Source organism: Symphalangus syndactylus, chromosome 24 (genome assembly GCF_028878055.3).
Source record: "Symphalangus syndactylus isolate Jambi chromosome 24, NHGRI_mSymSyn1-v2.1_pri, whole genome shotgun sequence".
NCBI classification, from domain to species: Eukaryota; Metazoa; Chordata; class Mammalia; order Primates; family Hylobatidae; genus Symphalangus; species Symphalangus syndactylus.
This window is the reverse complement of record NC_072446.2, coordinates 67,236,583-67,262,649: the sequence shown is the minus strand read 5'-3', so window position 1 is coordinate 67,262,649 and position 26,067 is coordinate 67,236,583. Positions and strand designations below refer to the sequence as shown.

At 38.9% G+C, this 26,067-nt stretch overlaps 1 protein-coding gene across 2 annotated transcripts in view; it reads left to right on the top strand.

The window, feature by feature from the left end:
- The window catches only part of PLCB1 (phospholipase C beta 1), a 741,546-nt gene that overhangs the window by 605,319 nt on the left and 110,160 nt on the right, over positions 1–26,067 (top strand). For both annotated transcript variants that reach the window (XM_055265375.2, XM_055265377.2), the window contains exons 21-25: positions 413–512; positions 1,509–1,613; positions 2,628–2,737; positions 18,194–18,326; positions 21,639–21,692. In XM_055265375.2, coding sequence (XP_055121350.1) covers positions 413–512; positions 1,509–1,613; positions 2,628–2,737; positions 18,194–18,326; positions 21,639–21,692 — 502 coding nt within the window. The remainder of the gene's footprint in view (positions 1–412; positions 513–1,508; positions 1,614–2,627; positions 2,738–18,193; positions 18,327–21,638; positions 21,693–26,067) is intronic.

Genomic DNA, 26,067 nt, shown 5'->3' with positions numbered 1-26,067 from the left:
TGAAAAGCTGGTCCTGGCCAGGCGCAGTGGCTCATGCCTATAATCTCAGCACTTTGGGAGGCCAAGGTGGTGGATCACCCGAGGTTGGGAATTCGAGACCAGCCTGACCAATATGGTGAAATGCCGTCTCTACTAAAAAAATACAAAAATTAGTCGGGCGTGGGGGCATGCGCCTGTAGTCCCGGCTACTCGGAAGGCTGAGACAGGAGAATCGCTTGAACCCAGAGGCAGAGGTTGCAGTGAGCCAAGATCACGCCACTGCACTTCAGCCTGGGTGACACAGCAAGACTCTATCTCAAAAAAAAGAAAGAAAAAAGAAAAGAAAAGCTAGTCCTCATTGAACAATACTTTCTAATTATTTCTTGGAATTGTTCATTCTTATAACCAGGTGTGTCCTTAATGTCCTTTGTAGGTGGTTCTTCCTACTCTGGCCTGTTTGAGAATAGCAGTTTATGAAGAAGGAGGTAAATTCATTGGCCACCGTATCTTGCCAGTGCAAGCCATTCGGCCAGGTATGTGTAGCGTGCTGAGAAACTTTTTATCAAAATTGCAAAGAAAATCATTACTGCTTAAAATATTACTAGAAAATGACTTAAGAAACTATTTGCTGCTTTGTAATTTTGTTATGTAACAAGGGCTATGAGATTTAGTTACATGTTTTTGTGACATGTTGTAGTATTAATATGTTAGTCAACTCTTTCAACAATAATTATGTGTAACAAACAATCTGAAAACTTATATGGAAATATTTATCTTCATGCTCATAGGTCTGTGGGTTGGCCAGGTTTGGCTGATCTAGCCTGGGCTCAGCAGCATAGCTGTGCTTCAGGTTCTGGTTTGGGTCTATGTCTGTCCCACATGCACTCACTCTGGGGTCCAGGCTGAAGTGGCAGTTGCTTCTACAGTATGGACTTCTCTTGGCAGACCATTGGAATACAAAGGGCAAGTCTAACTCTGCATGTGCATTTTAAGCCTCTACCTACACCAAATTACTAATATACTGTTGACTAAAGCAGAGCTTAAGCACAAGTCCAGAAATCATGTCAAGGCTGGGCATGGTGGCTCACCCCCAGAATCTCAGCACTTTGGGAGGCTGAGGCAGGAGGATCTCTTGAGGCCAGAAGTTTGAAACCAGCCTGGGCAACAGAATGAGACCCTGTCTCTACAAAAAATAATAATAACAATTTTTTTAAAAAAAGAAGTCATGTCAAGTATAATTCAGTTATGGGGCAAGTTTGGATCAATAATTCAGTCTATGACATATGATTCTGAATTATCTTTTGTGGGAAAAAACATATGGTTGGAAAGGAAAAAATCACAATGAATGTTTTCTTGTCTGATGAGAAAAATAATACCTTATCATTCGTAACTGTTATTAAAATGAAAAAAGTGACCTGTTTTTCATCTAAAGTAACCTGAAATACATGCTTTCGTCACATAGATGCGCATAATTATAACTAACATTGGAAAGGAAATATGTGCTACAGAGCATTATTCTCACCTTCCAGGCTATCACTATATCTGTCTAAGGAATGAAAGGAACCAGCCTCTGACGCTGCCTGCTGTCTTTGTCTACATAGAAGTGAAAGACTATGTGCCAGACACATATGCAGGTAAACAACTTAACTCAAATACTCCTTTACGCAAAGGGGTATTTCTGTCTGAGTCACCATATATTTTTGGGTTAGTGAAAGGAAAACTGAACCAAACAAAGCAGGAGATTCTGGCTTCAGAATCACCCCTACTTTTGTATGTAAGTTTAGAGGTAAATTGCTTGAGCCATTGTGAATACATTTTAATTTAATGTATTTTAATTAAAATCACCTCAGTTTTTTGAATATTTATTCCCTTTTAGTCTTATTCTCATGGGCCCAGCACTTACCAACTCATGTTATCCATTACAACAGACGTCTAGGTCTGTACACTGAATTTGTCTTCCACCAGTTTTAGAATGCTGATTCTTTTCATGGGTGACATCCTAAATGTAAGGAATTAACCAAGAATCATAAACGTAAATGCTTCTAGTGCCAAGTAGCTTGGGTGTAAGATACTGGGGAGTAGTGGAGACCATAGTAAGCTTGGGGCACATGGTCCATCCAAAGTTGGCAGCCTTAACTCATTCCAGCTAGGCACTGCCCTTCAAATGATAACTATATTGGCAAATCACTGGGTTATCCCAACAGTCCAGAAAGCAGGCTTTTTATGTAAAATGTCTCCATTTACGAAACATCATTTGGGCCAAACAGGAAAATTGTGTGGGCCATTGCCGGAATGGATGGGACCCTCAAAAGGAAACTAAAGAATCAAGAATATTGAAGGATCCTGAGTTGAAGCCTGTCCAGTTTGACTCTCAGAACTAAACTCTTAATTTCTCTCTTCCTGAAGTTTCAACAGAATCCTAACCCTTGTCCTTGTTCCAAGTGTTGCATAGAGGAGTAGATAGTTATATGGATAGATGGAAGAATGGAAGATGGATAATGACTGGGTGGATGGATGGATGGATGAGTGGGTAGATGGGTGATGAATGAATGCATGGACTGATGGTCAGATAGATGAGTAAGTAGATGAATGATGGATTAATCAATACCTCCAGGACCTTTGATCTAAAATATCTCTTCCCTATTTAGATGTCATTGAAGCTTTATCAAACCCAATCCGATATGTGAACCTGATGGAACAGAGAGCTAAGCAATTGGCTGCTTTGACACTGGAAGATGAAGAAGAAGTAAAGAAAGAGGTGAGAGGGTGTTTTAATCTCACATATAGCATTAAGCATGATCTCCATACCTACTTGTTGGCTTTGCCTAAGTAATATCACATACCTTGGGAGAAGAAAAAGCACATTGGAACAACACTTTCATGGAGTTCAGCATCATGTCACAGAACATCTAGATGATTGACTTAAATTTTTCACATTTCATTTTCTTTTGGCATTCTGTGGATACCACGAGCATCTTATCTTGTGATAAAATTAAACTGCACACATCTTGCTATTTCAGATGAAACTTTCTACATGATTTCATGCTTATTAAAGGTGATGAAGGCACTTAAAAAGGAAGATAATCATCAAATCATTTAGGGTTTCCCTTTGTCTTTAATGTAGTATGCAGGATTTTCAAAGTGCTTTTCTGATTTTTTATAACACATAAAATAGTTAACACAGTACCTGGAAAATAGTATGAGTCATAAAGAGTCTACTGTTATTATTAGATGGTATATTTATGTATTATAATGTATGTCCTGCAAATAATTGATATATTATTCCAAATTAGATATCACAATGCAAAGCATAATTAAGGAAGGGTCTAAAAATAGTAGAAATGAAGTTTAAATATATAAAGCTTCTATGTAGACTGGCAGTCTTTTTGCTTTTAAAAAAAAGTGAATTATAACTTGATTATTAAGGGTGACACTAATATTAAAAATAGTGATAAAAATTTGCTATTTTCATGTTTTATTCAGAGGAAAAACTCAAGAAAAAAGATAGAAAATGGAGAACTGTCAGTATTGGGGGAAAAAACCTTGAAAATTATTTTAATAAGTATAACTAATAGTTATCCATTAAATAGTCCATTTAAATAGTCTATTAAAGTTGATACTGTTAAGTAATGTTTTTCTTATTTCTAAAGCATCCTAGATTTATTATAGAAAATTTAAAACGTAAAAATGACAAAAGAAAACAACAAACAAATCAACTGTAATTCAAACATCCCATCCACTCAGAGATAGCCACATTAAATGTGGGGTGTATACATATCTAGCCGTTTTATGCACAATTGTTACTCTTTCATAAAATGGGATAATATTCACAGTCTGTGTTTCAAGTGAAAATAAAAATAAAAGTATTAAGTATCTCATTGTCCATGTCATTAAATATTCTTCTGTGACATGACTTTTAATAACTCATAGCCTTCTACCATATAGCTCCACCATAATTTAATTACTAAGTCCCCAATTATTGGATATTTGCAATGCTGCACTATTTTATTTTATTTATGGGTACATAGTAGGCATGTGTGTTACGGGGTGCGTTTGATATTCTGATACAGACATACCGATTTTTGTACACTGATTTTTAATCCTGCAACTTTACTGAATGTTCATCAGTTCTAATAGTTTGTTGGTGGAGTCATTGGGATCTTCCAGATATAAGATCATATTATCTGCAAACAGGAATGATTTGACTTTTTCCAATTTGGATGCCCTTTATTTTATTTTCTTGTCCAATTGCTCTAGCTTGGATTTCCAGTACTATGTTGAGTAATAGTGGTGAAAGTGAGCATCCTTGTCTTATTCCAGTTTTTCTTCATTCAGTTTGATACTAGCTGTTGAACTGTTATATATGGCTTTCATTGTGTTGATGTATGTTCCTTCTATACCCAGGTGGGGTTTTTTTGAGGGTTTTTATCAGAAGGGATGTTTAATTTTATCAAATGCTTTTTCAACATCAATTGAAATGATCATATGGGGTTTTTTTTCCTTCATTCTGTTGATATGATGTATCACATTGATTGATTTGCATATGTTGAACCATCCTTGCATCTCTGGGATAAATCCCATTTGGGAGAATCATAGCTCAGTACCTTGCTCGTGGTGGGCAACTTCTGTGTTGCAATTCATGCTCCAGAGCACCCTGTGGGATCAGTCTGAGACTGGAGTTTGCCTGAGGCCACATTTCGACTTATCTTCCTCCCTGTCTTAACCTGCTTGCCTCACCTCCATGCAGTTTTTTCCTGAGACCATTCTCTCAGTAACTCATGTGCTCAACATGTGCTCAAGAATCCTCATGTCCACTTCTGCTTCTAGGGACACCAGAAATGCTAAGTAGCTTGCTGTTTTATAAATAAATACAAGAATGAGTTCTGTTTCTGAATTAATTCTTAATCAAAATTAATTAAGAATTTAAATATTTGAAAATAGTTACATCTCTCATTCTGATATTTCTTCAGTTATAATAGTACTTTTTCTCTTTTCCATGGCCTTTAAAAGATTAAGACTATTCTATGAGTTTCTTGTTTTACTCATATGACCATCAGTATGAAATTAATTTCTCTCTTTGGAAATCCACAAAAGGTTCTCAAATTCTTTTCTCTTTTTCCTGCTTTACTTAATAGCATATTTAATAAAGTATAATTAAAAGTAAAGATAATTTACATAGATATAAATAAATCACTATTAATAGCATTCTTCTCTAAATAGAAAACAGGACCTATTAGGTACAACACATATTACCTGAGTGGCAAAGTTATCTGAATACCAAACCCCTATGACACACCTATATGACAAACCCTTGTGTGTACCCCTGAACCTAAAATAAAAGCTAAAAAAAAAAGAAAACAGGAATGTCTTCTTTCAACTGGATGTATTTTATTCAGTAAGAAATAGAGGTTAAACAAAAGCATTTTCAAGTGAAATTACATGTATTTTCAGTATTTAGAGGAAATACTTTTTAGATTATCAACCTTAACCCATTAGTTAGCCATTGTCTCTAAGGAATAAGCACTTGCTTCAAGAGAACATTTCAACACTACCGTATTTCAGCCTACTTTTTATATTGTCTGACTCACATGTTCTTGTGAGTGAGGTGAAATTTATCTAAAATTATTTCAAATAGCTGGGTGTGCTGACACATGCCTGTAATCTCAGCTACTCGGGAGCCTGAGGCAGGGGAATTGCTTGAGTCTAGGAGACAGAGGCTGCAATTAACTATGAATGCATTACTATACCCTAGCCTGGGCGACAGAGACCATGTCTCTTAAAAATAATAAAATAAAATAAAATAGTTTGTAAATATTTCCTGATTCAGTGTATGGCCCCAATTCGATATAGCAATTGAGCTAAAGGTCTCATAATGGAACATTTTACTAATGGTGCTTCAGAGATCGTTTCTGTAATGACTAGGGGAAAATGTCACTCTAAAGAATGGGAGATATAAGGCCTTTGAGGTTGTAGGGCTCTTTTCACAAATTGATGTCCTCTGAAAACCTTATCTTTGCACCATCAAAAAGTTATTTTAGGAGGAAAAAATGTACAAAAATACAGAAGTAGAGTTTTAGGTCAATCTTATTTTTGTTTTTCTTTTCTTAAAGGTGATCAGAAAGCATTTTTAGAAATGTATAATATTGTTTAAATTTGGACAGTATTTGGACATTTTTCAGTTTTAGAAAAAATTTTAGAGGCATTGAATCACATGGAGTCTATATTGGTCTAATAGAGAAAATATGATTTTTTTTCCTTTGACATGTCCAAACTCTTAACTGGCCTCATTTTTACAACTCAAGGAAAAAAAAAAAATCATTTGCCCTTAACACGTAATGCTAGGAAAGAAAAGTCATTTCACACTTTGAGCATCAGTGTGTCTTTTATCTTGTCTTGGAATAATGTAAGTTTGCTTGAATGACGCCACTGAAAATAAGTAACTGTGGTTTTCTCTAAAGAAAATTCTATCTAGGACATGGCAGGCACTGGGACACTATTTTAGCAGCAAAGACTTTTTTAGTATCATCATTTTAACGTGATGCTTCTAAAGGTCATTTCTATTTGAACATTAAAAATGTCATTGGACTGCAAAATATTACCAGATGTTTAATAGTCCTATAAATTATCTTTCTAGGTAATTTATAAACCAAATAGATAAGAAAGTGGAATTTCCCCATGATTTGAACAATAGATATTTCTTTCAGATAAGGCGAAAATACATTATTCAGATTATATTATACATCTATTATGTGTATAATAGATGTATAATATTTGGGTTACATATTATCTGAATAATGGTTGGAAGTTAAGGAATAATAAAGATTCGTTATTGGATTTATTTTGTCTTTGTAAATTCAGAGTGGTAGATTAGTCAAGTTGTAGAATAAGTGCCTAACTGAATCCTAACAAAGTATAACATTCACAGTTAATTCCTCTAAATAAAAAGTCACGTAGAAAAATTTAAAAACATAGTAAACTAAAGAAATAAAATTTTAAAACCCTCTAATTCTGCAAATACTGTTAACATTTTTAATGTATATCCTTCTAGCATGTTTCCTATGTACATTTTTGTTTGTTTTTTGAGACAGAGTCTCATTCTGTCATCCAGGCTGGAGTGCAGTGGCATGATCTCGGCTCACTGCAACCTCCGCCTCCCAGGTTCAAGTGATTCTCCTGCCTCAGCCACCCAAGTAGCCAGGACTGCAGGCACCCACAACCACACCTGGCTAATTTTTGTCTTTTTAGTAGAGATGGGGTTTCACCATGTTGGCTAGGCTCTTCTCGGACTCCTGACCTCAGGTGATCCACCTGCCTTGGCCTTCCAAAGTGCTGGGATTACAGGTATGAGCCACCGTGTCTGGCCTCTATGCACATTTTTTTAAATAATTTTTTAAATGTTTTACAGACCGAATAATGTAATTACAGAGATGCCTAGTGAAATATCATAACACTTTTTTTTCTATTTTTAAAATACCTGTAAAAGGAAAAAGTAAATATCCAATACATTTATTAGGAAATGTTGTGTGATAATTATGTCATAAATGCAATATTTGAACATGACTTTTTTAATGTTAGAGAAGCAAAGAAAAAAATATAATGAGCATTTACTGAGTACTTACTGTATATCTGACACTATATTGAGCCCTTTATTTTATTTTTCTTTTCTCAAGACAGGGTCTCAATATGTTGCCCAAGCTGGTCTTCAACTCCCAGCTCAAGCAATCCTCCCACTTCCGCCTCCCAAAGCACTGAGATTACAGGCGTGATTCACCATGCCTGGCCATGAAGCTTTTACTGTATTCACTCACTTAAGTCTTAAAACCTCCGGATGTCCTAATTACCATTATTTCCATTTAACAAATGAAGAAACTAAGGCACTGAGGAGTTAAATTGCTTGCCCTGTGCCACACAATTAGTAAAGAAAGGAGTTGGGATGGAAACCCAGGCAATCTGGTTCTACAACTCATGTTCCACATCAGCACTTCTGCACATTAAGTGTGAAGACCAGGGCATCATGATAAATTGCTGATCCTGGTTCACTGGGTCTGGGGTAGGGCCTGGGACTCAGCATCTCTAATAAGCTCCCAAGTGGTGGGATACTGCTGGTCCTTGGAGCACAGTTTAACAAGCATCTCCACCACACACACACCCTACCTCTGTAACAAAGCTGTAATTTTCTGGTAACCTTTAGCAAGGATGGGCCATTCATTCATCTTTCTGTCCTCCATAGCAGGTTACCTGAATGAGTGAGCAGAAGTTATAAGAACTTTACCTTAAATAGTAACATCTTTTGATTGAATTTTTAGTTGAATGTCAAGAACTTCCCCCCTTTAATCACTGGATGTTGTCAGAACTTATTCTTCAGAAAGTTAGGTTTATCTTTGTGGGTTCTATTTGATTGATTTGTGCAATTGGCTGGCCAAAATACATATCCCTCGACTTGGAAGTTACAAAAGCTGTATTCATTTGCCAAGCATTCATTTCCATACTTGGGAAAGTTGTCATCTAAGACAGAGTACCTGATACTACAAATCTTACCCAGCCCTCAAGGCCAAAATTGTTCACAAGAATTCCCAACATCGTCTGTGTTTCATCCTGCAAGTGGAAGTGTGTGAGTGGTCTTCGTGTGATATTGATGTTGAAAAGGAAAAGTTGTTTGTTAATACTAAAAGTTTATTTATTCCAAAGGGCCTACTTTTTATATTGTCTGACTCACATGTTCTTGTGAGTGAGCTGAAATTCATCAAAAATTGTTTGCAAATATTAGCTGGGTGTGCTAACACATGCCTGTAGTCCCAGCTTCTCAGGAGACTGAGGCAGGAGGATCGCTTGAGTCTAGAAGGCAGAGGCTGCAATGAACTGTGAATGCACTACTGCACCCTAGCCTGGGCAACAGAGACCATGTCTCTTAAAAATAAATAAAATAAAATAAAATAAAATAAAATAATTGGTAAATATTTCCTAATTCAGTGTATGGCCCCAATTTGATTATTTTAATAATGATATTAATTCTACCAATAAAATAATGTGACATCAAAAAAATCCAAGATAGTGCTTTCATAAGGTTACAACCTTTTGCCCAAGGCCTTGGATACCACTTAATTATTCAAAACAGAAACTTGATATTTCATTCACAATTTAAGAACTTGACACTAAAATCAAAGATGAAGTTTACAGCTCATTTTGGATTCTCTTTAAATAAAATTCTTCCTCCTTCAAATCTTCCTCCTCAAATAATAAATTTGTAAGATATTAATTTATAGAAACAATAGTTTATCAAAATCCCTGAACTTTAAAGCATCCAATACAGTAAAAAGAAAATGTTTTCCTTTAAATAATGACGCTATCTCTTTCATTTCTATACTGTACAGATTTGGCATTCACAATGCACTTTCATTGGATGCCTTGGATAAAACTGGGTCCTAACTAGGAAAACCATAGTAATCCCCATTTTTAGAGAAGGGAACAATTGCTCATTATGGTAGAGTGATTTGGTGCCTCATATCAACGGCCAATAAGTTAAAGAACTAGGGTCTTTTTAAATATGTATCAAGAAAAAACCATTCATTCATTTGAATTGAAACTGGTCAATGATTGGTTCAATTCAACTGCTTTTGCAAATATCCTCCATAAACATTTCTAAAATTTCAGTGGATTCTAATGAGGGGCTTTGGGTTCATCTGCCTAAAGTAGGGATGAGTACAGTAACTTAAATATCCATGTCATGTCCAGTTATAAAATCGTGGCTCTCAATTAATGATGAAGTTTTGCACTCTGCTTTAGAGCAGGGCTTCTCAAATTTTAATGTGCATACAGGTGTAGGAAATGGAAAGGTGTAGGTCAACGCATACAAAGCAGGAAATGTGTAGGATGAACAAGTAAAAAAATCTAATGTACAGCATGAGGACTATAATTAACAATCGTGTATCATAGTCAGAATTTTTTCTAAATGAGTAGATTATAGCTGTTCTTGCCACAGGGGGACAAAGTGGGTAACGATGTGAGATGATGGATATGTCTATTTGTTCCCTTATAGTAACCATTTTACCGTACATAGGTATCTTATAACATCATGTTGTATGCCTTGAATTTACACAATAAAGTTTATTTTTTTAAACGTGCATACAGATCCCTTGAGAATCTTGTTACAATGCAGATTCAGATTCAATGGGTCTGGCACAGATCACAAAACACTGCATATTTAACAAGCTTCCAGGTGATGCTTGTGGCCCATGGACCATATTTGGATTAGCAGGGCTCTCAAACTTTAGCATGTACCAGAATCACCCAGATGGCTTCCTAAAACACAGATTGATGGGCGTCATAGCCAAAGTTTCTGATTCAGTAGGTCTGGGGTGGACCCAAGAATTTGCATCTCTAACAATCTGCAGTGAACCTGATGCTGGTCTAGGGCCCACACATTAAGAACCGCTGCTTTGAAGCCCTGCATCTTTCTTTCCCAAGAGCGTGGCTCTCCCCAGGTGAAACCCATTAATTCCATCCACTCTAAAATGTCAGCTTAATCACAGAAACCTGGGAAGGGCTCCAGGAGACACTTTTTCTGGGAATTATCCAGAATTTGTCCTGCGAGTGATTGACCATAGTCCTCACCAAATGAGTTGACTTAAGTAATTTCATGATATATTTCCACAAAATTAATGTAAAGAGTTTTTGGTCTACTTTCCTTTAAAAAGAGAAATCCATGATTTCCACCCAACAGCCAAGAGTTCACTCCTTCTGAATTATTTGTAAACTATCAAAACGCTTCTAATAAATTCAAGTTGCTAGGAACTTTTTTATATACATATATATTAAAGTTTATATATGTAACACATATAAAAGCGTCAGCAGAGCTATGGTCTTTTACCCTTTGATAGCCTTCTGAGTAACCTGCTGTTATTATGCATTAAATACAAACTTGTTACAGACAGCAGAAAGCAGCATCTTCACTCTTTTCATTCATTGATTTATTCATTCATTCAAATTTTTTTTATTTCAGCATAACATTTAGGTAGTTCTTTACTTTCAGGACCTTGCCATTAATAGTAGAGCTATTTATTATGTACTAACAGGAAACTAAATATGAATTATTTATTCATTCACTCAATATATTTTTTTTAAAAAGTACAACTATGTGTCAGTCACTCTGATGGCCATTATATATGTAATGCTGAGGAAAATCAGGTGCTCTCATAGCCCTTACAACTTGGAGGAAGAGAATGACATTATAAAATTTATACATCTATGTGTAAAATTGCAGCTGTTACTAATGTTCAACAGAATGATACCATGTGAATGCTGTTGACTCATGTGAGTGCTTATATGATGACACAGCCATGCTGTGTCAAGATTCACTTGAACCCATGCTCCAGTTACCGCTGGAAGAACTTGCTGGACATTCACTGTGCAAAACACCAAAAGTACTTTACTTGGTGTTAATGAAGAAGCTCAAAAAAACCGAAAAACCGAAGTCAACAGATGAATTTATCCAGCTCATTAAAGCTGTCTCTTGCTCCTAACTCACCCTGGTAGACTCTTCAAAATTAGATGTTTTAACATATTTCATTATGAAAAATTCTAAGCTAACATTGAAAGAGCTGCACAAGGAACACCTATATATCAGCCACCTGGATTCCATAATTAAAATTTTGATGCTTTCACTTGATCACATATAAATCCCTCTATCCACTTATCTATCCATCTTGGTTCAATATGAAGCATTTTAAAGTAGGTTGCAAACATCAGTATACTTCACTCCCAAACATTTGGGAGTGCATACAGCAGGACAAAGTTTGTAAGAATGATTCTGAATTTCTTAGAAATATGAGGCAGATACATTATCTAATTTCATTCAACTAATAGAAATTTAAGGTACAAATTGTACTCATGTTTGAAGAAGCTCCTCCTTGAGGGAAAGGCTGGCTCTAACAAAGCTGCTTTCTGACAATATTTGTCCTGAGTAGAGAGGATTTCTGCATGATGAAATTACGAGACTCACCCGTAATACGCTGGAAAAACTGATGGCCTTGCCTCTTAGCCATGTGGTGCCCATCCAAAGCAAGATGCTGTCATCCTAATCAGCTACACAGAAGGAACTGCACTCTTTTTTTTGTTTGTTTGAGACGGAGTCTTCCTCAGTCGCCCAGGCTGGAGTGCAGTGGCGCGATCTCGGCTCACTGCAAGCTCCGCCTCCCGGGTTCACGCCATTCTCCTGCCTCGGCCTCTCCGAGTAGCTGGGACTACAGGCGCCCGCCACCACGCCCGGCTACTTTTTTGTATTTTTGGTGGAGACGGGGTTTCACCGTGGTCTCGATCTCCTGACCTCGTGATCCGCCCGCCTCGGCCTCCCAAAGGGCTGGGATTACAGGCGTGAGCCACCGCGCCCGGCCGGAACTGCACTCTTTAGATCACTCAGACGAGGAAATCATGATCCAACACCTCTAATAGCCCAGTAATACGTATGATATTTGAAGGACCCTTCACTTACCATGTTAACCATTCAGCTAAATCCTCCAAATCCTAATTATCTGCCGCTCGACCATCAGATCCAAACTTTCAATGCCCAGGGTGGAAATCTTTTCAACCAGCACATCAAGTGGCTTTTCCTCCTTCTATGAAACTTATAAAAATGATCTTTTCAGTTACCATTTTACTGGTCCATCTGTATTCTATTTTCAATGCACTTCTGTTCATTTTGGAATTAGGGAGCGTATAAATTCTTTTTATATTTAATTTTAACATTCAAGTTAGGCATATTTTGAAGAAAAAGATATTGCAATGATTGCATTTGGCCACTAGAGGGCAGGAACTTACTGCTGTGGTTCATTCTGCACTTTTCACTACCCACCTAAGAAAAATCTAGTTAATGCGACTGAAGTACTACCACCTTCTGAACCTTCTTTCCTTGATAATTGCTTAATTGGAATTTAAGTCTTTGAATCAAATTAAGAAACTAGGCATTCCTAGTTTCTGTTTCTATCACAATTTCCAGTACCAGATTTTTATTCACTCATAAAACCAAATAATGGGGGAGAAATAAAATATTGACTTCTGCTGATTCTCTTGAATGGGATAAGGAATTTGGTTTTTGCACTTTGGCTTACAGATCCATATAGTGGAATTATTCGATCTTTCAATTATAATATCAGAAAGCTCAATTTTAGTATTGTACTCCCATAGGTGCTTTTTTCATTTTTCAGCCATTGTTTTGCTTAACTTATTTAACTTTGTATATACAGATGCCTTTTTAGTGCAACAGGGTAGTTCTTTGAGAATTATGTTTACATGTATACATCTCTAGCTCAGCAGCAAGTTAAGTTATTATTACGGTTCCTTAAGCTGCTGTTATCATAAAGTGGACTGCTGCAATAGAAAAATTTAGTCTTTAGCATATAGTACTTGTTCAAATACTTGTTCACAGTTTCCTGTGTGACCTCTGGCAAGTTACATGACTTTTAGTAAAGTTTTTAGTGAAGACTTTTAATAACACCTCCGATTTTTTTGCTTTATTATGGTACTGTGCGTGTTGCCTACACTGACTGGCTGTGAAAAAGCTGTTGTATATAAGTGTCTAACCCAGGATGATCTACAGCCACTTCTAATTGCAGTCTCCATTCGGTAAATGGATTCAATTAAAATATGTATCTATGGGCCAGGCAGGGTGGCTCACACCTGTAATCCAGCACTTTGGGAGGCCAAGGCAAGCAGATCGCTTGAGGTCAGGAGTTCGAGACCAGCCTGGCCAACATGGTGAAACCCTGTCTCTACTAAAAATACAAAAATTAGCTGGGCGTGGTGGTGCATGCCTGTAATCCCAGCTACTCGGGAGGCTGAGGCAGGAGAATCGCTTGAACCCAGGAGGTGGAGGTTGCAGTGAGCCAAGATTGCACTAATGCACTCCAGCCTGGGTGACAGAGTGAGACTCCATCTAAAAAAAAAAAAAAAAAAAAAAATGTGTCTACAGCCCTTAGCAAAAAAGTTTAAACATTAGTGACATATATATGTTATAGACCTTACTAAACTCAGGCATCCCCACTGGTCCCTAGCCTATTAGGAACCGGACCGCACAGCAGGAAGTAAGCAGCAGGTGGGCAAGCAAGCAAAGCTTCATCCGTATTTATAGCCGCTCCCCATCACTCAAATTACCCCCTGAGCTCTGCCTCCTGTTAGATCAGTAGTGGCATTAGATTCTCATAGGACTGTGAACCCTATTGTGAACTGCACATGTGAGAGATCTGGGTTGTGGGCTACTTATGAAAATCTAATGCATGATGATCTGTTACTGTTTCCCATCACCCCCAAATGGGACCATCTAGTTGCAAGAAAACAAGCTCAGGGCTCCCACTGATTCTACATTATGGTGAGTTGTAAAATTATTTCATTATATAGTACAGTGTAACAATAATAGTAGAAATAAAGTGTACAATACATATAATGCACTTGAGTCATACGGAAACCATCCCCTCAATAACCTCCTCTCCCCCTGGTCCATGAAAAAATTATCTTCCATGAAACTGGTCCTTGGTGCCAGAAAGGCTGGGGACCACTGACTTAACTTGTATACAACATTTTTCTCCAGAAAATCATGAGGTCCCTGACAAGATCAGACTATGCAAGGATCTCCAAATTCCTTAGCCCAGTGTTCAATGTCCTCGTTACTGACCCTCTTCTCTATGCCTTTGCTTGGCCACTGGGGCGAGAAGGTAAGGAGTTGTGGGCTGCAGACTAGTTGTCTCCTGGCCTACCAAGTTCCCAGCACAGCCCTGTCCCTTCAGTATTGCTAAGGATGCATGGCTCACTCTTGCACCATCTCAGAATTCCAGGCAAACTCTGCTCCTCCTGGCAGAGGGTACAGACTGGCAACTTCTGGGCCAAATGCAGTCTGAAGATGTGCTCTGTTTGGCTTCTCAGTGATTGGAAACTGGGAGAGTTCACTTAAAAATTTAGTTTTTCCATTTTTCTCAAAACCTGGGCGGCAATAGGCTAAAAATGAACAGCAACAACTGCCCCATTTACAGGCTGTCTCTCTCCTGCTCTGGACATGACCTCACTTTGCCCGATTGCATTAAATCTACTTCACTGGTTTCTATCATTTCCATTAACTGCCTGTTACTCTACAGTGTGAATAGTGTCCTTAGGCGTTGTGTCCCGAGAGTGACACAGTCCACTCTACATGGAGACATCACCAGGTGTGACCCCTGGACTAAGAATTTCTCCAAAGCCTACTTCAAAGTCCAGCACCAACCGTTGGTGCCCCCTTCATCCCCAACTGCAACCATAAAGTGTTTGCCTAAATGTTAACTTAATGTCTATCTGCTTTTTAAAAATATGTTTGATTTTATATATTATGTCCCTTTTTGGAAGGTGGAGGCTTTGTCTCACATGCCCTTGATAAGCAGAGATTTATTTTTTCCTTTATTTGACTCAAATTGACAATTGAACTTGGTTTCCCAAGGGCATACAGCTACATGGAGTATCTGAAAACCTAATGCAAAGCTAAAAATAAACTTGTTGGATCCAGTTTGAATGCACCTCCAGCCTAACACCTCAAGACACTAATTCTAGTTGCCAAAAAAAAAAAAAAAAGCCACCATTATTACTTTCACAGAAGCTGGTTTTCCCTAACTTCCATTCTTTCCTCCATCAAAATTTTCTTTTTCTCTATCCTTTTTCAGAGGGCTAATTTTAGTGAGCTGTCACATTGGGAAGAATCTGTTTCATTCCCCACATGGTTTTAGAAACCAACTTGGATATAATGGGGAAGGTCAGATCCCCATGGAACAGAGACATCTTCCTACCTGCTTTCTAAAGCAGCTAAGTTTGGTAACCATGGGCACCCTCTTCAGCTGGGAGGCCAGGAAAGCATTACCCCTGCTGTATTTAAGCCAAAGAACCACCCACTGTGGGTGTGTAGGTCCCATGTAGTCAAATCTAGTTTTCAAGGGAAGCAAGAAATCCATTGTTTCAGTGTAAGATCACCTTAATTAAAAGATTTGACAACATTGGTTGAGCCAAAGAAAACGCATCCATGTACTCCATTGGGACCATGAGTTTCCAGTGTGCAATGTCTTGCTGAACAAAACATACACAATCCGTTCCCTTTGCATATAATTCTAGGGAGAATTTTTCTGATGGATGTAACTAAATAGTGTGATCATACTGGCACTTACCCATCAGAAGTAGTCATTTTTCAAAAGAAAGATTCTGCCATGTTGAGCTATACAAGCTGCCCCAGTTACTTGTTTAGGCTCCTGTCTCCCCTAACTGATGTCCAACCACTGCTACTAAGGGCTCTTCCAGCACTGAGCAGGGTGCAGTAGACAAGCAGGGATGATTTGTTGAATTGAAATAAGTTCTGCCGTCACTTGCTGTTTTGGAAGATGCTTTAAAGATGATTTGGGAAACAGATTAAAAGCCACTGGTGACAGTGTCACTATTTTCACTCTTATCTTACTTTTTATAAAAATGTTATTATAGGTCATTTTTTCATCTGTAATGACATGCCAAAATGTCACAATGTTGGGCTCCAAATGACTTCTGGAAAAATATATTTCCTACTGTATTTTTAAAATGTGCTACAAAGTAGAACATTGGGATAGCCTCATTGTCAGTAAAACCTGCCAGGGACTTTGAAGGCAATTCTGATGAAGTGTTACAGAGAATTTAGCACATTGAAAAGCAACATTAAAAGAGTATGTAGGCAATTATTTTGTAAGGATCAGCATTTATTCAACAAACATTTTTAAACTGTTTACTCTGTATAAGGTATGTTGAATTAGCTGCTGGAGGGTGTCGAATGAAGATTTCACATTTCAATGCATTTATTATTATTATTCATTGATAGTATTCCACAAGCTTAAATGTTTTATTTGTTTTATGTCAACATAAATAACAAACAGATGCTCTCTAAAAGAAAATGATATTATTTAAGAATAGGGCATACTAAATTATGTGCTTAGTCAGGGAGGGAAGGAAGACAAAGGTTTTTAAAGGATAAATGAGGAGGATTACACAATTGTTTTGAGATTATTATCCTTGGCTACAAGGATCAATAACAAGAATGACATCAGTCTAAGATTGGACAGGGAGTTGCTAAGCAGGTGTCCTCACAGAAGTATTTTTTGTGTAAAGTTGCAATGGCCTTTGTACAAGGTGATGGCTTTTGCAGAGTCTTTTGTGAGAGTTTTTCTTATCAGGCATTTATGAGTGAGAACCTTCTCTTTATGACATTCCCTGGCTCTTTTTGTCAGGGGTTTTTGAGTTTTTGTTGTTGTTGTTGTTGTTTTAATATAAGGGACTCCATTTAGATTCTGACAACTTTCACATTATTTAACATCCACATGTTTACTCTGTGCCAGAAACAATTCTAAGTACTTTATAAGTATTAACTTGTTTAATCATCTAAACAATCCAGCAAGATAATATTATGATCCCCAGTAAACACCTGTCTTCATCTATAAGGATAAAGAAATGGAAGCACAGAGAGTTAAGTGAACTGCCCCAAATCACGCCGCTGGTAAACTGCGGGGCCGGAATCTGAACCCAGGCAAGCTGTGCTCCAAAATGCGTGTTCTTATTCATCACATCAATTAGCTCATTCTGTAAAACAACCCCAAACTGGGCAGCTTATAACGTCAACTAGTTATTATTTTTCATGCATTATCTGGTCAGCTGGTCAGGTCTGCAGATCCAGACCAGACTCATAGTCTCAGCTCATCTCAGCCGGGTTCACTCAAGTGTTTGTGCTCAGCTGGGGACTGGCTGGTCCAGGACATCCTTGACCAGGATGACTCAGCTCTCCTCCAGAAGAGCTGGATGAGAGACCAGGATGACTCAGACCTCTCATCTTCCATTGCTGTAATAGGGCCCCGAGGAACAGTGGAAAAATTTGCAAGGGTCTTTTGTATCAAGTTTGCGATTCTCTGATTGACCAAAGCAAATCACATGGTCTGGTCCAGAGTCAGTGTGGAAGGACACCACCAACAGGCATAGACGTAGATTGGTGTAAAAATTGGAGACTTTAATACAATTAACCTCCCATGGTCGTGGCTCAACACTATGCTGTTTTAACCCTGCTTTCCAGGGAGCATCAAATTTGATATTTCCAACTCCAAAAGAATTGTGAAGATGCTGCAAAATGTAGCCTTGTTGGTTTAGGAAGGCAAGAAAAGAATAAAAAGAAATGTGGAAAATGAAAGGATATTTATAATTTTAGGCTGATCCTGGAGAAACACCATCAGAGGCTCCAAGTGAAGCGAGAACGACTCCAGCAGAAAATGGGGTGAATCACACTACAACCCTGACACCCAAGCCACCCTCCCAGGCTCTCCACAGCCAGCCAGCTCCAGGTAAGCCATCTGGAAAGAGCTGGACAACATGAGCAAGATCCTTCAGTTCATTAGTGCCACTGAAGGAGGCGCTGTGATGTGGGTAGCTAAAGCATCAAGTGAGGAAAGATGTGTGGACTTAGCAGGTGCTCCGTCAATGTGCAACTGACGAATGAAAGCCAGAAGAGATTCATATGTGCTCATCTGGCTCTACAGATAACTTATGAAACCACAACAAAAAAATCACTCAGATTTCCTGTGTCCTTTTTCAGTGATGAATTATGACCCATCTGCTGGCACGGTTTGAGAAGAATTCTCCAAGCAGCTTATAGACAACCATGCCTTAGAAGTGCATTCTTAGTCCTGCTTCACTAATTCCGTGCCAAGGGCTCCTTTCCCTCTTTCTCCAACTTTCTTTTCAGCATCTTGGAGTGTCTGCCATGTGCTGGACACATTGCTAAGCCTTTCATATGGATCATTTCAGGTCCCCCCCATACAGGCCCAGAGAGTAGATTCTACAACTGTCCCCATTGTGCAGATGAATGAGCTGCCATTTTCAGGTGATAAAGTACTTATTGAAGGCCACAGAGCCAGGGAAGAGTGAACTCAGGCCTGATGCGGTTCCCGATGATACTAACATCCTTGCTTTTAGCTCCTATATTCCAACCAAAGCCACACTCATGTCTCATTTCTCTAAATAAATAAATAAAAATAAATAAAAGAAAAATCCTTTGATTTCTACGCAGCTAACTTTGACATTTAATCTTATGCAGCTTTGTGTAACTATTCCTTGTGTGTATGTCCGGTTTACCCCAGTAGATGGGAGGCTTCCTAGGTAGAGTTCGGTTTGATGCCTCCTCTGTACATCACACAGTGCTGGGGAATAGCATGTCCCTGATAATTTCTTGTTGAATTGGTTAATAAAGTAAACAAAAGGGAACAGAATCTCCTTCCATAAAGGTGTGGAAAGGAGCTCCTTTCTTTGTCATACTAGGTCAGGGTGCCAATAGATCCAGATCTTTTATTTAGGGTGGAAGGGTATTTCTCATGGGAGAGAATGAGAATTTAAAGAAAAAAACAAATTATGTTTAATTCGTATCAGACGTGCTTGAACTGCTTTCTAAAAGGTTGCCGGCCAGGCATGGTGGCTCATGCCCATAATCCCAGTACTTTGGAAGGTTGAGGGAGGTGGATCACTTGAGGTCAGCAGTTCAGGACCAACCTGGCCAACATGGTGAAACCCCCATCTCTACTAAAAATACATAAGTTAGCCTGGCATGGTGGTGCATGCCTGTAGTTCCAGCAACTCAGGAGGCTGAGGCAGGAGAATCGCTTGAACCCGGGAGGCGGAGGTTGCAGTAAGCTGAGATCGCACCACTGCACTCTAGCCTGAGTGATAGAGCGAGGCTCCATCTCAAAAAAATAAAAATAAAAAGCTGCGGAAGTCAATAATAGTAAGAAGATGACTTTATAAACAAGAAGTAAATTTTCAAATAAAGAGTTTTATATACCAAATACAAACATCTTGAGTGCTTCTGAAATATAAATCCATCATTTAAATGTGAGTAAATAGTCATGTGTTCCTGAAAGTAAAAGAGAATTTAGCATTTTCACATTTAATTTTTTTAACTTGATATTTTGGAATAATTTAACTTACAGAAAACATTTTTTAAATGGCACAGAATACATTGCAAAAATAGCCTCTTCTTCCCCTAAAGTTAACATCTCACGGGATCGTGGGGCAATCATCAAAACCAGGAAACTAACATTGGCACGATACTCTGACCTGAACTGCACACTTTATTTGGACTAACCTGCTTTCCACTAATGTCCTTTTACTGTTCAAGATTCCAACGCAGGATCCCAAATTGTATTTTATTGTCATGATTCTTTAGTCTCCTTTAATCTATGGCAGTCCCGCAGTCTTTCGTGTCTTTCATAACCTTGGTACTTTGGAAGAACTCTGGTCAGTTATTTTGTAGAAGGTCCCTCAGTCTGGGTTGGTCCGACGTTTCCCCATGATTAGGTTGAGGGCATGCATTTTGACAAGAGCACCACGCAAGTGATTCTCGCCCTTCTCAGTGCATCACATCACAGATATATGGTGTTGCTGGGTCTCATCACTGATCGTATGGGATCACTTGGTTAAGGTGGTTTCTCCACTGAAAGTTATTATTTTCCACTCTTAGACATATTGGGAGAGCTACTTTGAGACTATATAAATATCCTGTTCTTCCTTCAACTTTTACTTACTGATTTTAACATTCACCAATGGATCTTTCCTGTAACAGTTATTACTGCCTAGTGGTCAACATTTGACTTTTATTTTTATTTTATTTTATTTTATTTTATTTTATTTTATTTTTTTATTTTTTTTTTTTTGAGATGGAGTCTCGCTCTGTCGCCCAGGCTGGAGTGCAGTACTTTATTTTATTTTGAGACAGAGTTTGGCTCTTGTTGCCCAGGCTGGAGTGCAATGGTGTGATCTCAGCTCACTGCAACCTCTGTCTCCTGGGTTCAAGCGATTCTCCTGCCTCAGCCTCCCAAGTAGCTGGGATTACAGGCGTGCACCACCACACCCAGCTAATTTTGTATTTTTAGTAGAGATGGGGTTTCGCCATGTTGGTCAGGCTGCTCTCGAGCTCCTGATCTCAGGTGATCCATCTGCCTTGGCCTCCCAATGTTTGACTTTTAAAAGGCCCCTTGTCATTCCTGATTTAGCCAGAAGATGGCAATAGCATTGCCCAAACTGAATTTGTTTCACCTCCAAGTGGATGTCTTTTCTCTTTTCTCTCCTTATAAACGGGGCATATAATATCACTTTTTTTTTTTTTTTTTTTCCTTTGGAGACAGACTTTCACTCACTCTGTCACATAGGCTGGAGTGCAGTGGCATGATCTCAGTCCACTGCAAACTCCACCTCCTGGCTTCAAGTGATTCTCCTGCTTCAGCCAACCAGGTAGCTGGGATTACAAGTACCCGCCACCATGCTCCGCTACTTTGTTTATTTTTAGTAGAGACAGGGTTTCACCATATTGCCAGGCTGGTCTTGAACTCCTGACCTCAAGTGATCCGCCTGCCTCGGCCTCCCAAATTGCCGGGATTACAGGAATGAGCCACTGCACCTGGCCTAATGTTACATTTAATTAGGTTTGTCTCAAAGCTGCAAATGAAGACTTTTTAAGAATAATTTTTATAAAGAATTTTCTCACACAATTTGTCATTTCTCTGAAAAAGAGATTTAGATTCGGGCCCAAATATGTTTGTTTGTTTACAGGAAGAATAAAATTTAAAAAGTTGAAGAGGCTATTTATTTTATCTTTTATATTACAGGTTCTGTAAAGGCACCTGCCAAAACAGAAGATCTTATTCAGAGTGTCTTAACAGGTAAATGCCACCCTTTCCCCCCATGGAATTAAGCAGCTGAGCATTACACAGTGGAAGTATTTAGAGGAGAGGAAATTTCCATTCCTATCTGACAAACAACATCATTAATGTTTCTTCTTCTAAAAAATCTAGAGACATACACTTTTAGTTTAGTCTACATGATATGATATAATCACAGAGAAGTAACCATACTTTGTGGCTAGAACCCTACTGCCGTAAAAATAATGTAGTTTCACAAGATAGCTATTTCCGCATCAAAGAATAGTTTCATCCTGGAAATGTAACCCAGTGAACAAGAATGCATGTCTTCCCAAATTGCCAACAATAAACTATATTTTAGATATGCAGAATATGATCCATTTGTGAGCATAAAATGCACAGTGTTTAAGAACTGTGATACAGTTTGGAATTATTTTATATTTGGTTAGTCACATAAACTAGTAGAACTAAAATTGGTACAAGCTTTGTGCAGTACAATTAGCAGTATGTAGTGGAATCTTAAAAATATTTATAATACTCGGCTCAATATACAACAGAAATGTACACACATGTTCACCAAAAACAGCACCACTGGTAAGGGCCAAATCTAGAAACAACCCAATGTCCATCAGCCGTAAGGTAGGTAAATAAATTGTGATAAATTCCTAGCATAGAACAGGAGGCAGCTGCAGGAATAAATAAACTCAAGTCACACACAACATGGATAAAACTCCAGCATAATGTTGAGGAAAAAAGCCAGACACAAAAGAGCATGTTCTGTAGGATTCCATATACACCAGCTTCAAAGACAAAACTAATCGTGCTGTGGAAACCTGGATTTGGATTATACTTAGTGGGAGACAGGACCCAAAAAGGAAGGCTTCTGGGATGCTGGTAAAATTCTGACTTCGACCTAAGTGATGGCTATTGAAGCACATTGACTTTGGGAGAATTTACAAGGCTATACTTTTGTGATTTATGCACTTTGATGTGTATATTTGCATTTCATCAAGAAATGCATAAAACATGCATAGAAAAATTACTTGAGGAAAGTATTCAAAGAAAACAAAACATGGTTTGGTTTGGTTTTGTTTTTGAGACGAAGTCTCACTCTGTCACCCAGGCTGGAGTGCAATGGCGCAATCTCGGCTGATCGCAACCTCCACCTCCCGGGTTCAAGCAATTCTCCTGCCTCAGCCTCCCAAATAGCTGGGATTACAAGCACACGCCACCACTCCTGGCTAATTTTGTATTTTTAGTAGAGACGGTGATTCGCCTCGTTGGCCAGGCTGGTCTCGAACTCCTGATCTCAGGTGATCCACCCGCCTCGGCCTCCCAAAGTTTTGGGATTACAGGCGTGAGCCACTGTGCCTCCCAACAAAACATGTTTCAAAAAAATTTAGTTCTAGGCTGGGTGTGGTGGCTCACGCCTGTAATCCCAGTACTTGGGAAGGCCAGGGCGGGGGCGGATCATCTGAGGTCAGGAGTTCGAGACCAGCCTGACCAACATGGAGAAACCCCATCTCTACTAAAAATTACAAAATTAGCCACTGTGGTGGCATGCACCTATAATCCCAGCTACTCAGGAAGCTGAGGCAGGAAATTCGCTTGAACCCAGGAGGCAGAGGTTGCGGTGAGCCAAGATTGTGCCATTGCACTCCAGCCTGGGCAACAAGCACGAAACTCTGTCTCAAAAAAAAAAAAAAAAAAAAAAAAAAGATTTAGTTTCATGGGAAACAATACCATATTAATGCATACAACAAGAGACAGAAGTGTTCCTAGAATGTTATTTAAAATAATGTAAATGAATGGACAAAAGGCAATGGTCTGTACCAATACATTAGCTGTGATTATATCTTGGTGGCTTATTTATAAATGATATTTGTGTCTTTATAGAAGTGAGCATTGCCTTTATACTTAAGAGCATATTCTAAGGAACAGCCTCTCATCTACAGACTTTTTAAAAATAATAGTTTAGGTGGATTTATTTCTAATCCTAGGTTAGAACATCTAGAGCCTTATTTCCAAACTGCCTATAGCTGATATGCTATAAACCACTTTTAAAGAAATAGAATTGCATCTGCCACCAAGAATGCAGCAATTCCTTGGGATTGTAAATTCTTAATGTAATAACTTATTATGCAACCATAATGAGTCAGTTTGGGCCTGAGGGAAACCATTAAATAAATGTACCTGATTTTCTCCATGGCCTCATTCTCAAAAGAAATCGAATATCAGGAGAATAGACACAGTATAAGAAAAGGAAACATATTTCTATTGCTTAAAGACCTTAACATTTAATAACATAAATTATTATTCTAGTTTCAATGTTTATTCACTAGACATCTTATTTTCTATTCAGGTCTCTTCTTATTCACAGCATATGGTATTTCTGAATCTCTTGATAGTTTTAAATATTTATGGTAACATTTTTTGTTCCTAGAAGCAGGACATTCAATTCAAAGCATGGAAACATGTGAACTATGACTTGATCTAGGTCCATATAAATGATAATTCACTGAAGTTAAGACACCATCAGTTGTAAAGCATTCTATGTTCATGTATTGCTAAAAAAGAAAAGCACTGACCAACCGTCATACCCCACCAACCATAAGATGCATCTTGATTTCAGAAATGTTAACATATTTTTAAATGCACATTCTAGAATTGATTGAATATATCAGTAAAATACAGATTTGTTTTGTTTTGTTTTGCGATGGAGTCTCACTCTGTCGCTCAGGCTGGAGTGCAGTGGTGTGATCACAGCTCATTGCAATCTCCATCTCCCGGGTTCAAGTGATTCTCCTGCCTCAGCCTCCCGAGTAGCTGGGATTACAGGCGCCCGCCACCACACCTGGCCAATTTTTGTGTTTTTATTTATTTATTTATTTATTTAGAGACAGAGTCTCACTCTGCCGCCCAGGCTGGAGTGCAGTGGAGCAATCTTGGCTCACTGCAACCTCTCCTTCCCCGGTTCAAGCAATTCTCCTGCCTCAGCCCCTGGAGCAGCTGGGATTATAGGCGTGTGCCACCATGCCCAGCTGATTTTTGCGTTTTTAGTAGACACGGGAGTTTTGCCATGTTGGCCAGGCTGGTCTCGAACTCCTGACCTCAGATGATCCATCCACGTTGGCCTCCAAAAGTGCTGGGATTGCAGGCATGAGCCACTGCACCTGGCCTAATTTTGGTATTTTTAGTAGAGACGGGGTTTCACCATGTTGGCCAGGCTGGTCTAAAATTCCTGACCTCAGGTGATCCTGCCTTGGCCTCCCAAAGTGCTGGGATTACAGGCATGAGCCACTGCGCTCGGCCCAGAATGTTTTAAGGTCAGGCGCTATCACATTAAAAGTTTTCTCAGCGTGGGATAAAAAAATCAGCCAGGCATGGTGACTCATGCCTGGAAATTCCAGCACTTTGGGAAGCCTAGGAGGGCGGATCACTTGAGGCTGGGAGTTTGAGACCAGGCTGGCCAACATGGCGAAACCCCGTCTCCACAAAAAATAGAAAATAATTATCCGGGCGTGTTGGTGCATGCTTGTAATCCCAGCTACTTGGGAGGCTGAGACATGAGAATCACTTGAACCCGCGAGGTGGAGGTTGCAGTAAGCTGAGATCACGCCACTGCACTCCAGCCTGTGCAACAGAGCAAGACTCTGTATCAAAAAAGAAAATAATAATAATAATATAGTAATGTGGGGTGCTAGTAAGCCTCTGGTGACTTTGTGCAAATTATATTAAGAGATCTTCCCTCAATATACTTTACTGCTATATGCTTTTATGATAAATGTACCAACTTACGATGTTTGTACTGTAAATGGTACCTTTTAGAAAGGGTGCTGTAGAACCTGCAGTTATTTTCTAAGCCTCCACAGGCACAGTACCAGAAACTGAGTTAAATACTTTCCATGAATTCTTTTATTTCATCATCTTAACAACCCTATAAAGTTATAGAAGTATTATAATCCTTATAGCAATGCTGTTGGTGCCCTGCCCAGATTCCCAGTACTGCTGGTGCACCTGTCTCCTGGCTGGTGGTGAGGGTTGGCTGTTAACAGTTCATAACTTCTCCTTCTCTGCAAAATTGCCCTCAACCAACAGGAAGCCCCCTCTGCAGATGGTTATGCCTCCCTGCACTGAATGTTCCAAATATGCAAGAAGCTCGCCTTCTTGCCTCAAGATGAGACCAGCTCAGTGGTACAACTCACACTCCAGCACTTCCCCATGGGATCAGGCAGAGACCAGACTCCATCCTTCTGAGACCACACCCTTGCTCAGCTCCTTCCCCAGCCCCGTCTGCTTCCCTGGCTCCCCTACTCTGAGAATCCCTCAGTAAATCACGTGCACCTGAATCCCCACCTTGCATTCTGCTTCTAGGGAACCCAAACTAAAAATATGT